At 45.7% G+C, this 13,466-nt stretch overlaps 1 protein-coding gene across 2 annotated transcripts in view; it reads left to right on the top strand.

The window, feature by feature from the left end:
* DHX57 (DExH-box helicase 57) overlaps positions 1–13,466 on the top strand; it is a 28,971-nt gene that overhangs the window by 13,859 nt on the left and 1,646 nt on the right. For both annotated transcript variants that reach the window (XM_078864304.1, XM_078864303.1), the window contains exons 13-23: positions 427–543; positions 783–879; positions 1,197–1,370; positions 2,249–2,449; positions 4,031–4,307; positions 5,473–5,568; positions 6,665–6,748; positions 8,598–8,735; positions 10,252–10,326; positions 11,416–11,550; positions 13,242–13,442. In XM_078864304.1, coding sequence (XP_078720430.1) covers positions 427–543; positions 783–879; positions 1,197–1,370; positions 2,249–2,449; positions 4,031–4,307; positions 5,473–5,568; positions 6,665–6,748; positions 8,598–8,735; positions 10,252–10,326; positions 11,416–11,550; positions 13,242–13,442 — 1,595 coding nt within the window. The remainder of the gene's footprint in view (positions 1–426; positions 544–782; positions 880–1,196; positions 1,371–2,248; positions 2,450–4,030; positions 4,308–5,472; positions 5,569–6,664; positions 6,749–8,597; positions 8,736–10,251; positions 10,327–11,415; positions 11,551–13,241; positions 13,443–13,466) is intronic.

The raw sequence follows: 13,466 nt of genomic DNA, 5'->3' as shown, positions 1-13,466 counted from the left end.
AATGAGGCCCTGCTCATGCCTTAAATTCCATCCAGTGAAAATGAACAGCACACCTGCATGTGCCTTTAATAAATTGTTTTTATAACTGTAGTGGCAGTATCTCCATTAAATGCTCAGAACTGTCTAGTTTAGTTTTACCATAACTGACCCTCATCAAGGAAGTGTCCTTAGGAAGTCGACACACATCATACACACCATGCAATGCATTGCACGTTCTACTCTATTGCTTCCTTATTTCAATCCTATGCTAGTGGTCATTAGTTTAAATTGTCATGGAAGAATTGCAGGTTTAGATTAAAGAAGCTGATAGTGAAAACTGATTAAAATAACATCTTTCACCTGTTACCATATTGGTAATTTTACATATTAAATTCAGCCAGGGTTTACAGTTGTTGATGTAACTCGTGTTTGTTTATGACCCCCCAGAGTGCAGAATATCCACAATAAAGACACTTGCTGCCATGGACCTGGAGAAAATAAACCTGGACCTCATTGAGGAACTTTTGGAGTGGATCCTGGAAGGAAAGCACGACTACAAACCAGGTACACTGCTGACATATCTCGCCACTGGCAGTCGATCACACAGCTAAGTCAAGCAGGTGGTGGATAAAGGAAATCCCAGAGTTCCTGTTTGCTGCCTATGACTGTTTGATTTTAAACATCTGCTTTTAATTGCATGTCAAGTCTAAATAACATGCAGTGTATCTACAAGCGTATGGTATTTGCATTATGACTTTATTGTGGTTTGCATCTGTTTGCATTGTGCTCATGTGTGTGTTAAGGAGCTGTCCTGATCTTTATGCCTGGATTCGGGGAGATAAAGACTCTTTTTGAGAAACTCCAGACGAATCCCATGTTTAACAACCGCCGTGGAAACAGGTAATCATTGCCGAACGAATTCACACATCTGTAAGGGCACGGGCATGTTGTTACAGGTAAATGGTTAGCACACTGTACTTAATTAAATAAAATGCAGAACCAAATTGTAGAATATGGGCGTTATTTTCTCGAGTTACTAGTGACCGGGTTGAGACCACAAACTCGCTGCACATGAGAATCCAGTTTACTCACCGGCAGCTGCCAAGATTCGAACCTCACCTCTGGTCCATTCAGGTACGTCACAACGGGAGAACCTTGGCACAATACGTTGCGGTGGAGGCTGCAGCAGCAGCGATGTTTTTTTTGTTTGGGTCCAGGGCGCTGTTGCTACCACTGCACTCGAGCCTCTCGAGCGAGGAGCAGCAGGCCGTCTTTAAAGCCCCGCCCGAGGGAGTCATCAAGATCATCATCTCCACCAACATCGCCGAGACCTCCATCACCATTGACGACGTGGTCTACGTCATCGACTGTGGCAAGATGAAGGAGAAGAGGTGCGTTTTTGCTCCCTGCGCCCGACATTCTGCGCTAGCCTCTAGATTTCATAGAAAGCAAGAAATCCCCACCTGCCCTTCTGTCCCTGCCTTTCAAGCCAGACAGGGGAAGAGGCAGAGGCATCGTCTGGACCCAGCCAGGGTGCTGAATTGGTACCTGCGCAGGGATCGACGAGTTGAGCAGGGCTGAATTTAAAGATGAGGGTCTTCTCAGAGTTCAATGTTATGGCTTGACTATGATGTTTCTGAGAGCTGGCCACGTCAGAGGGCCATAGCGTACTTTACTCGAGTGGAGGTGGTCTGGTTGGCCACTGCCCATAGGATTCCCCTCGAGGAGATCTGCATGGTCACCACTTGGTCTGTGCTGCATACATCGGTGAAGCACTATAGGTTTGATTTCCTGGTTTGTGCCAAAGCAACGTTTAGGAAGGTACTGCTCTCGTCTGTGGTTCAATAGGGGTGCTCCTTCCTGGACCGCCAACGCAATATTGACAGGTATACCTCTCATTGATTGTTGATGCTACAGCAGTCGCCTCAGAAAATACGGCAGCGGAGCGGGTTGTGTTTCCTCTGCGCACTCCCACAAATGCTATGCTTTTGGGGTGGGTGGACATTAATTTCAGGGATCCAGATGGACATTCTGTGCGAACTATTTTACACTTTATCTGTCAGTCACGACAAGTTGGCGATGTCAAGGCCTGAAACTATCCATCTTTGTTCACACGTTTATGGAGATATTTGCATAATGACCGTTGGCTAAGAATCACTTCCAAAGCAAACCCTGATTGAGCATCAAATGTTTGACCCTGCGCAATCTCCTTTGGTTGATAGGCAAATGAAAGCTGATTAGTGGGACGCGTTGATCATTGACACCGCAGGTACGACGCGGGCAAGGGCATGGAGAGCCTGGAGGAGACGTGGGTGTCCAAGGCAAACGCCGTGCAGCGCAGGGGCCGAGCGGGCCGCGTCGCCTCGGGCGCCTGCTTCCACCTGTTCACAAGCCACCGCTTCGAACATCTCCTGGACGAGCAGCAGCTGCCCGAGATCCAGCGCGTCCCGCTTGAGCAGCTGTGCCTGAGGTCAGTAAGTGCCGTCGTCGTTTTCGTCATCCTCTTGTTTTTTGTGTGTGTACGGCGTGTTGTAAGAACAACAGGTGGAAGAACAACAGGTGTTATAACGTGGTGTCTGTGCTCTTTAGCCATTCAACGGCGTTGGTTTGGAAGCCGACGAATTGCTTTGGTTTCTGCCGTTCACTGGTCTTGATTGATGAGTGTTAGTTGACTTTGTGCTTTATTATTCTGCTCCACAGCCACGGGTGGAACTAGTTTTGACTGTCATTATTTGCATAATAATAAAATATGTAAATAATGCATTCTTAAACTCATGACACTTGCATTGAATTGTGCCGAGTAAGAATGAAATATTTGCCATTTTAAATACATGCAAATGATATGCGAATGTTACATTTAAGCTACGTTGTACATATAAGGCAAACAAATTGAGAAAATACAAACTAGACGGGAAAAACGACACGACTTCTTGAATCGCAACCCCAAATTGCGGGAAATTCATTGAATTCGAGGGGGAGGTTATGGTTTAATCAGCAGCAGTGTCACCACCACCATCGTCATCATCATCATCACCAACAGCAGTGCTACTCGCTGCACAGCTCATAATGTTCTGTTCAGCTGAGTCAAATTTACACATCTAATATTGGAACCCAATGCATATGTTGGTGAATGTAAATTTTCCTCTATTTCCTGGCAAAGACATGCCCATGTCTCCATTGCCAATAACGAGGGAAATTGCCGAGGCAATTCAGGCAGTCCCTGGGATACAGGAGGGTTCGGTTCCCGACAACGATCCGTAACCCGAATTTTGCACATGTCGGAAACTGACAAATTTTCCCCCAAAGTCGAGATGAAATCTCATAGCGAGGTGGAGCGAGGAACAAATTAACTGCGCTGCACTATTTGCTCTTACATAAACTAACGCAAACATTTACGGAAATATATTTTTTTTACATGATTTATGGGAGCATTTCCGTAAAGTCGGATTTCCGTAAGTCGGGTCTTCCGCAACCCGGGGACTTTACTGTCTGTTAATCTTACTGTATGTTTTTACGTGAAGCTCCAAATTTGACCCGTAAAAGTACTTGAAGTTTGCGTACAGGTATCTATTTTATATGTTATTGTGACTCAGCTCCTCCAATTAGCATAGTTGGCTATGTACGGTGTGAAAGAAGTTAAATGTCCATACATACAATATATTTGATTACCTCTCAACACGTGTGTGAGCATGGCGCCGCTTTATAATTATTATAAGAGATGTGTGTTTACTATTTTGACATTGTTATTCATTTTTTTGTACGAACTTGCTATTCACGATTTTGGATATGGGTGAAGCGCTTTTGGAACTCTGCACGACTATAAATTGAGAGAGAAAGAAAGTGGTGAGAGATAAAGTGATGAGATAAATAGACACGTTACCATTATCACGTATTTAATAGTTTATTTACGTATATATATAGTTACGGTAATTCATTTAAAAGATATGCTTTTCGTAGGCCTAAATGAATTATCCATGACATTTTCTGTTGACGAGCTTCTCCGGAACGTATCCCTCGCGAATAACGAAAGAATATTGTATTTGCGATGCAGAATCAAGATGCTGGACCTGTTTAAGGACCGGCAGCTGGACAGCGTGTTTTCACGACTCATCGAGCCCCCGGCGCCCGAGAGCCTCACGGCCGCCATCCAGCGCCTGCGAGACCTGGGCGCGCTCACAGAGGAGGAGTCGCTCACGCCGCTGGGCTACCACCTGGCCTCGCTGCCCGTGGACGTGCGCATTGGCAAGCTTGTGCTGTTCGGTGCCATCTTCCGCTGTCTCGACCCCATCCTCACAATCGCGGCCAGCCTTGCCTTCAAGTCGCCCTTCGTGAGTCAACCTTGGCCCTCTTGTGACCGCTGGGGGTGGTGGGGATTTAGGATCCTCCATGGACTATATTCCCAGCGCAACTTACCCTTGTTATGTCACGATGCTGACTTTTATCTCCTTAAGGCGAAAACCCCAGGTAACTTCTGCTCACTGGGTGAATGCCCTTTCTGCGCTGGTGCTCCAGTGGTGTAGAATGCCAAGACTAGGACCTTATTCAATTTCAGGCAGCAGACTCCCCCTTTACCCTTTGCCTATAACTGCCTTCTTCTGCGAGTTGTCTTCATTCGCACCATTACCATTTCCATTTGCTGTTCCTTTCTGTGCTGTAGTTTGCTCCTCTATGCATACATGTTCTTCATATGTATGTAACGTCTTGAAATGCAGTTGTTTAGTCATCACGTGAATACAAATTGTATAGTATTGTATAAATAAATAGATACATTTATTAATAAATTAGTCAATTAGTTAATGAAGCGGTAGTCTGTGTCAGTGGTTTCTGATTAGGAAGGGCACCGCCACCACCATCACCACAACAGGTTGTGTTGATTTTGGCCTTCGTCTGTAAGCTAGCACCGTAACGATTGAACAACCGGTGAATCAGTGTGTCTTGTGGATAACAGGTGGCGATTTAATTATTTATAATAATATTTTTCCCTTTATAGACGAGAGTGAAGTTAAATCTTGACTTAAAGCTTTCGTCACTGCAGGAATTCATATTCTTTGGGTCTTTCGGTAAAGTCATGTAGATAGAATAATACAAATGACAATTAACTTTATTTTCATTTTTATTATTTTATTGTTCTATCTACGTGACTTTACCGAAAGACCCAAAGAATATGAGAGTGAAGTTATTTTTCCTAACTTTTATTTTCTGAGTTTTCTGATAGATTAGATAGATGTTATTTATTTCAGCAGCAAGGGCCCCATCAGCTGTTAGGCTCTGTTCCATGGGTGTCCTGCGATGGTACAGATGTTGCACAATACAGACCTTCGTTACAATCATGGTTACATAGGTGACAATATTAACAGTATCGGTTACATGTTACAGGAATTGGGGACTGGTCTAATACGTATGATACTATCAATTATTGCAATGATAAACCTATTCCTCATAGATTTGGTTTCAAAGAACACATTACTGATGTTTCAATGTCGTTTCTGTAAGGTCTCTCCATGGGACAAACGGCAAGAAGCAAATGCCAAGAAGCTGGAGTTTGCTGAGGCAAAGAGTGACCACTTGACCCTGCTGAAGGCTTACAAGGTGAGGGTCCTGTCTGTAAGGACTGTGCTCTCAACTCCACACAATCACACAGGCCCTAATGTGTGTCGGACCCTGTCACCCACATACCATCCGTGTTTGAGTCCGTGTTGTCTGGCAAGAGTGAGATGCTACACGTCTGTATATCAGCGACTTGGATGGAGAGGGTTGTTGGATTACACCAATCTCGCGAAACTCCCTTCCCGTGGGCATCGAGGTGCCTTACCCTGGCTTGCCATAAGGCGGTACAGCAAATGTGGAATCCCATCTCTTTCATCTGTATGGGATAGAGTGTTTCTGCCCTCGAACCTGTGGGTTTTCTCCTCGTGCTTCGGGTTATTTCCACATTATATGAGTTGGCCAGACATCCCAATTGAGGGTCACAAGGCTTGGGAAACTGTTGGCTCCAGTTCTGGCTGCTTCTGCACTTGCCTGTGGTTTCACGCGCCTGTGATTTTTCGGAAAGTGTGTCAATTACACGGAACTTTTACTTTTTAAGAAGCAATGTTATACAGCAACTCTATGACTTATACATGCAACGTTTGAGCCACACTGCTATAATTGGCATGCATTTTTCTGGGCACGTTGGTTTCCTCAAAATGGCTAAATATCAATAACTGATTCATGTATGTATTTTTAAAAAATCCTGTTTAAGTAAGCCTCTCTTGCAAATTTAATAATGTTCATTATTTACTCAACGAGGGCACTGAGCCTCAATACTCTTCTAGAAGGTTCATGCATTGGGATGAATTATGAACGAGTGTTTGGCTTCATGTGCGAGGAAACCGGAGGTCCCGGAGAAAACCCACCACGCATACGAGGCGGCAACGCTCAAAGCTCCACACAGATAGATTCACAAATCTATTTTACTGCCATATTCACTTCACCCTGCTGCCCAAGCTTACAACACCTGATATTGCCTAACAGTCTCCCATCCAAGTACTAACCAGGCTCAAAATCTGCTAAGCTTCCTCGGTCATTCGGTTTGATTTGGTTGTAGGCTATAGTCAAGCATCACCATTGCCGTATGACAAGAGCGTTTGGGTCGGTGGAGGAGTACGGTAGCGCTTGAGTGACAATGTTTTTGTTCTGGCCACAGGGCTGGCTCGCCGCGATGAGGGATCGAGTCCACGAAGGCCATCACTTCTGCCGTGAGAACTTCCTCTCGTGGCGCACCTTGCAGGTGAGGATAGCTACATTTGGTATTCGCGGCATTCGTATGACGCAAGATTGCCACAACGGTGCTATGTTTCACAGACGAGGATAATTTGCCCGTAGGGGTGCGATGTTGCTATGTGGTACTACCCAGTTAAGCAATTTGCAAATAATTTTCCCAATTCGACCGTCGTTCATGCGCAAGTGGTCTACTCTTTTCCAAATAACTTTATGGCGTCCGTAGCATCCACTGTAAAATAGTCGGCATGCATTCATGGTTATTAAACCGACGCGTTAACCAGTTCAGCGGCTGGGCCTGAAACGGAAACCTCTGCAATAAGTGGCAGCTCGGCCGTGAAGATAGGGTGGCAGGACTATGTGCAACCTGAATGAAGTTGCAATCCAAGACACAAACAGCCTGTGTAGAATTACATAAGCTGTATCTCCATGGCTGTCAGATGCAGTTTTGAACTTTTTTTTACGAATTAAAATAACCTAAGCAAACTGTCAGGCATGCTCTTGTGGTGTGACTGTGGATCCCTTCTGGTAGGTTTTAAATATAACTTCACTCTCACGAAGTTATGAGAGTACCTTTGGCTGCGGCATTAAGGTCTTTCTTTTAAGTACAAAGCCTTTAGTCAAGCATCTAATTTTAGTGGATGGGGAAGGGCAAGTGCTGTTTTTGGTATTGGTATCGACATCGGTATCAATCTTTGCATCCAATGACGGTCGCTGTTTTATCAACCTCACCTAAAATTAGCACTTGTACGCAATGAGTTGTAGGTGAGTGACATTTATCAATGTTGTACGGATGGCAATGGTGATACAATGGCTTATTCTATGTATGTATTATATTGATGAGGATGAGGATAAAGGTAAAAATGGTCATGATGGTATAATATAAGGGTTAAAACTGATGATGATTTCTTTGGTAAGATTAAAGTGATTCAATGTTTTCTAGAATGATATTAATGCATGTCTGCCTTGTCAGCAGAGGGCAGTGCAGGAATTTCTGTTGTACTATTCCATGATTCTAGATTTGAAGCTTTCGTGACTGCAAGGAATCATCTTCTTAGGTTTTTTCGGTAAAGTCACGTAGAAAGTAAAATAAAATAAAAAAAACAAAAATCACGACGTTTCGGAGGCAACACAAGTCTCCGTCACCTGATGACGGAGACTTGTGTTGCCTCCGAAACGTCGTGATTTTTTTATTTTTTATTTTTTTTATTTTACTTTCTACGTGACTTTACCGAAAAAACCTAAGAAGACTATTCCATGATGTTCCCAACTCTATGCTCCACGCGTTCACCAACCCGCATTGACCGGTGTGGTGAAGTACGGTCAAATAGCTCCCATGACCCGCACGTTGTGGGTATCCTGTCATCCAAGAGTGGATTGACAAAAACCTGTACGTGTGCTTGATTCAGGGGTTGGGTGCAGTTTTATAACTGCAGCTATTTTAAAGTAGTGGTTAATCATTACAAGTTACACGAGTGCGATGTATAATCATGTGTCATGCTAAAGCAAACAACGGATGGAGATAATTTTTTATAGGGGAGCCTGTAAAAATAGAGCCTTACTATAAAAAAACCACAACAATCAAATTGTGGTAAGAAATAACTTTTAATTACAGTTACTCAGAATAGACCAAAAGGATGTAACTGCCAAACAGCTTACAACCTTTTCAAACTTGTAACATGTAAGCAGTTCTTGAACTGGGCATTGTCACAGAGACGATGGGAGGGAATCCCAAAGTCGAGCGGTGCGAGGGAAAGAAGCAAAAGTCGTGAACGAGCGATGATCATTACGGTATTCATTGTGACGACGGCAAAACACGAACGCCAACGCCGTCGTTGTGCCCGCGCTGTTCGCCGCAGGAGATATCGAGCCTCAAGCGCCAGTTCGCCGAGCTGCTCTCGGACATTGGCTTCGTGCGCGAGGGACTTCGCGCGCGCGACATGGAACGAGCGGCACGGCATGGCGGCGACGGGGTTCTCGAGACCACGGGGCCCGAGGTAGCGGCCCTCACCGCACCGCTGCACGCACCGCTGACCTGTACAGGTTTTCCTCGCTCGACGCGGGGCCCCTGTTTGTGTGCGATTTCGCGCGTGCAGTAAGTTTCCCCTTGATGCAGCAAATCTGGCTGTGACGGTCCCACCTGATGACGGAGACTTGAGTTGCCTCCGAAACGTCGTGATTTTTATTTTATTTTTATTAATTTTAATTTCCTTTTTTTACCTATGTGACTTTACCAAAAGAACTAAGAGTATGAATCCTTGCAGTCACGAAAGCTTCAAATCTAGAAAGTCTCCCCGGGTTACGGAAGACCCGACTTACGGATATCCCACCTTACGGAAATGGTCCCACAGATCACATAAGAAGAAATGTCAATATGCAGAAACGTTTGCGTTGGTTACGTGAGCTCAAGAAGTGCAGCGCGGTGAGCTTGCGGATGAATTCCGCGGAGCGAGGCGTAAAGCGGGGGCCGCCTTACGCCTCGCTCCACCAAAACACCGCCTTGACCGAGCCGAGCTTCACTAGGATTAAGGTAAAGGGAATGTTTTGTAGTGATTATTTTCCTTTTGTAGCATTATGTAATTGTTTTTTATGCTTAGAACTACCTTTTTTCCTACTGTTGGTTTAATACACCCGCAGTCATAACCAGGGTGGCCGCTGGATACCGGTACGCTTGTAATAAGACAAAGTTACGCCCCCCACTTTAACGTTGTAGATATTTGGGGCATGATGGCGCACCCGCCAAGACAGTGCTCTGGAGGTGCAGTTGGTCACTTGAGTAGATGTCATCGTGTCTGTGCGTGACACCATGATGGTGTGGCGCTGTCCACCCACCCACTCGTGTGCCATGCTGGCCTTCATAGATGCTCACTAACAGCACTTGCCCCAACAGTCTGTCAAGGCTATATATGGGGGATATTTGTCTTTGTGTGTGACTTCCAACCTGCAGAGCTACATTGTGGCCAGCTGATGCCAGGGCAGCAAGTGGGTTGCTGACCTTTGTGGATTTGTGATTGTTGTCTCCTTACGCATGTGTCGTATACTCCCAGCATGCGTACATGTACAGCCCTTTTTGTCAATGCACATTGTTGTGCATCCTAGGGTGTTTTTTGACCGTAATGCACTACGTCGTTCAGCGGCGGTTGAAGGCTGGCAGCATTGACGTAGGGATCGGGGTACACTACAACAATGAAACGTAACACCACCCCCGCGGCAGTCCATGACAGAATGGAGCAAATGGCGGTCGCCCATCCAAACAAATCCATGCTGGAGCTAGCTTAGCAACCAAAATCTGATGTGATTTGACGCTTTCCAAGTGATTCTCAGTCATTGATGCTTCCTAAACACGTTTCGTATGTGTGTATGTTGAGCTTCTTTCGCACCGTACGTAGCCAACCCTGCTAAGAGGAGGTGCGGGGGAAGGACAATAAACTAAACACAAAAAACTAATCATATTTGTAACGGATGATGAAATATTCGCAATATTATTAAAGTGGATTTATGTTTTTGTTACAGTCCAACTCCAACGCAGACAATCTGAAGCTTGTGGGTGCCATGCTGTGTGCTGCCCTCTACCCTAACGTTGTGCAGGTGAGACCTTGAACAAACTCTCATGTCATGAACGGAAGCATTTGCAGTCTGCCAACCAGCACCAATGCCTCCTGGTTAAAGATGTCACGAGTCAATTATGTAGCTATGACAACAATGGTCATGAATTATTTCACCCTTGTTTGTTGCGTTTCCATCATAGAAACTGTCATTTTGGTCACTGCATGGTCATTGAATCCTGAAATGGAGAAAGCTAATGTTCATTTTTGATGGTCCCTTAAGTTAGTTAGTACCACCATTTGGATATTTTAGCTTTTTAAGTCCATCTATCCATCTATCTACCGAGTGCATAATTTGATATCCAACGTTTTTTATGGAGTTTTAATTTTTACAATTTGAAAATAAACATGGAGTCAAATTATGTTTCAACCAATTACAATTATATTGGATGAATATATATGCTTTGATGTGTTCATAATTTTGTTAATTTATATTCGCTATCTACATCACCAAGTAAGCCCATGAAGATCGATGGTAAATATTAGCTGTGACACACCATATGTTCAGAAACCCACTCAGCGTGACCCACTCGGTAGAAAAGGTAGACTGACTTTTGTCTTGGGTCTCATACTTTGTAAACATTAATAATGAGAGATTGAAAAAAGGAAAACATTTTCACGAAAGATAGATAAATTCTGAAACGATCATGTCAAATGAATAAGTATGGCTTTTAAGGTTCTATCTTGATTATGATATGTACAGCTCTAGTGTCAATGCACTGCTTGATGCGGCTTAACCTATGCAGTTCAGATCATCGGGGTTATTAGTGTGTAAGAGATCGCGAGTCAGATATTTTAAGAGCCATATCTCAGCCAAAATTGTCACACTGAACTTAATTTTTGACTGTTCAAATCTCAGAGTTATGTATCTCCTAGAATCGTTTTTTCAAGAGAATCTGAGGTGGTGAGGTGTGGGACTTCCGGTACATTGGTCCATTTGACGCATGATGACCCAATAGTATTGTTCATAATTCATTGGACGTGTAGTGGTGTAGGCACTGCGATGGCTTGTATATTGTGTCGTCACTGGTTTCCTTTACACTCGTCTGGAAATGTGGCGACGGCGTTGCAGGTGACAGTTCCTGAGGGCAAGTTCCAGCAGACGAGCACGGGCGCCATGCGGATGCCTTCCAAGTCGGAGGAGCTCCGCTTCATCACAAAGTCGGATGGGCCTGTGCACATCCACCCATCCTCCGTCAACTTTCAGGTGCTTCCAAGAGGCTCATCGTTTTCGTTACGAGGCAAACTGGCGGTCACGATGAAGTGTAACGTAGCACTCGCTTTACGACGTATTGATCACGAAGGGTGTTGGATTTTTATAAAAAAATGTGTACTTATAATTTTAACTTGTAATGTACATATCCATTTATTTGGACTTGCCGCTTTGCATTGAGAATTGGCGCGAGCGTTTCCAGGTCTATTTTTCTTTGTGGGTCATCACGTAAGCGCATTATCTGCTGCGTAGCGGGCATTAAAACAACAGAGTAAAATTTTCCCAGAGACAGGCAATTCTATGTTGTGTCACATCCCAGATCTGAAATTATAAAACGACCCTCGTCAAAGCTAAAACCGTCGTACTTTCTCCCACGCAAATTTGGTCACGGGTCTACCTCACAACATGATCATCAAACCTCGATGGGCCTCTCAACTAAAACATAACTGTAATATCTGGTATCTAACTGAATAATGTGGCGCCTGACAACTTGGACCCCTGGCTGTGGGGATCCCGGGTCACATTTTGCCGCGCCAACAAGAACGTCCCCTCGCTTGCCGCCAGCCAGGACGCATGTGGCCCGGTGGCTTGAATAGGGGTCCACATCCCTCACCATCGGACATCATCAACATTGTCACCACCATGAACAAAGATCCCCCGTAGAGTCTCAACAGACTTTTGGCGCAATTGCTGTTAGCGAGTAGCACCTGTGAGGGGCGGCACAGTACACGAAGGAGGGGATGGCCAGCACCACGCCCGACTGCCTTTGTCTCCCCAGTGGCGGTGTTTACAGATCGCACCAGATTCTCATTTGAGGCTGAGTCGACCTGCCATTGGTGATGGGGCAGTTGTGGAGAGAGTGGAGAGTTTTCCATACCTGGGCAGTGTGCTTATGACATTCAGACTGGCCTGCTTATGTTCCATCCTGGATTTAACCAGGCTGGATTGTATGAGGAGCTCACATATCCTTCAAAGATCTGTAAAAAGTCTCATGTGTGAGCTCCTCCAGCAGGCAAGGCTGCGTTAGCTGGGTCATGTAGCCGGCATGCCCAGCCACCGCATGCTTAAACAGATTTTGTTCAGGTGGATAGAGGGAGGTAAGTGTGCACGGCACGGGCTAGAGAAGAGATGGAGTGATGTGGTATAAGAGGTTGTGGAGCTGAGTGGACTTGCCGATGACTGGTACCCGCTGTGTCAACATCGGCCTCTGTGGAGGAGGCTTGTTTGTGAAGGACGCTACTGGGCAGTTGGAGGCAGTCGCTGCCCTCCAGCAACAACGGAGGGCGGAGGAGCGATGCTCACAACAAAGAGTGGAAAAAGTTGGCACATTAAGGGGCACAGGTGGTGTATCGGCCAGTAATCTTAGTCAACCCATGGCACCTGGGTCTGTCCCGTGACTTCCTGGCAGCGGGCGTTCGACACTTCACATGGCCTTAAAGTGCACTTAGCCTGGCACAGGCGCCATGGTGACATCACAGCCACTTAGTGGTGAATGGCGGTTGTTGTTATACGTGGTGCGACGTATAAACAACGCCACTGGAGAGACAAAGCCAGCTTGGCGCGGTGTTGGCCACTCACCCGTCGTGCCGGCCGTCATAGGTGCTCGCTAACAGCACTCACCCCAACAGTCTTGTAAGGCTAACCGAGCGATCGTTGTCTGTGTCTGTATACGGTGCGTGATGCAGGTGCGCTACTTTGAGAGCCCGTACCTGGTGTACCACGAGAAGGTGAAGACGACTCGCGTGTACGTGCGGGACTGCAGCATGGTGTCCGTCTACCCCCTGCTGCTCTTCGCGGGAGGTCAGGTGGACGTGCAGCTGCACAAGGGACAGTTCCTCGTGTCGCTGGACGACGGCTGGATACGCTTTGCCGCCACCTCGCAGCAGGTCTGAGCAAAATGCAACGCAACG

Source organism: Lampetra fluviatilis, chromosome 18, assembly GCF_964198595.1.
Source record: "Lampetra fluviatilis chromosome 18, kcLamFluv1.1, whole genome shotgun sequence".
NCBI lineage: Eukaryota > Metazoa > Chordata > Hyperoartia > Petromyzontiformes > Petromyzontidae > Lampetra > Lampetra fluviatilis.
This window is presented reverse-complemented; position numbering and strand designations above follow the sequence as displayed.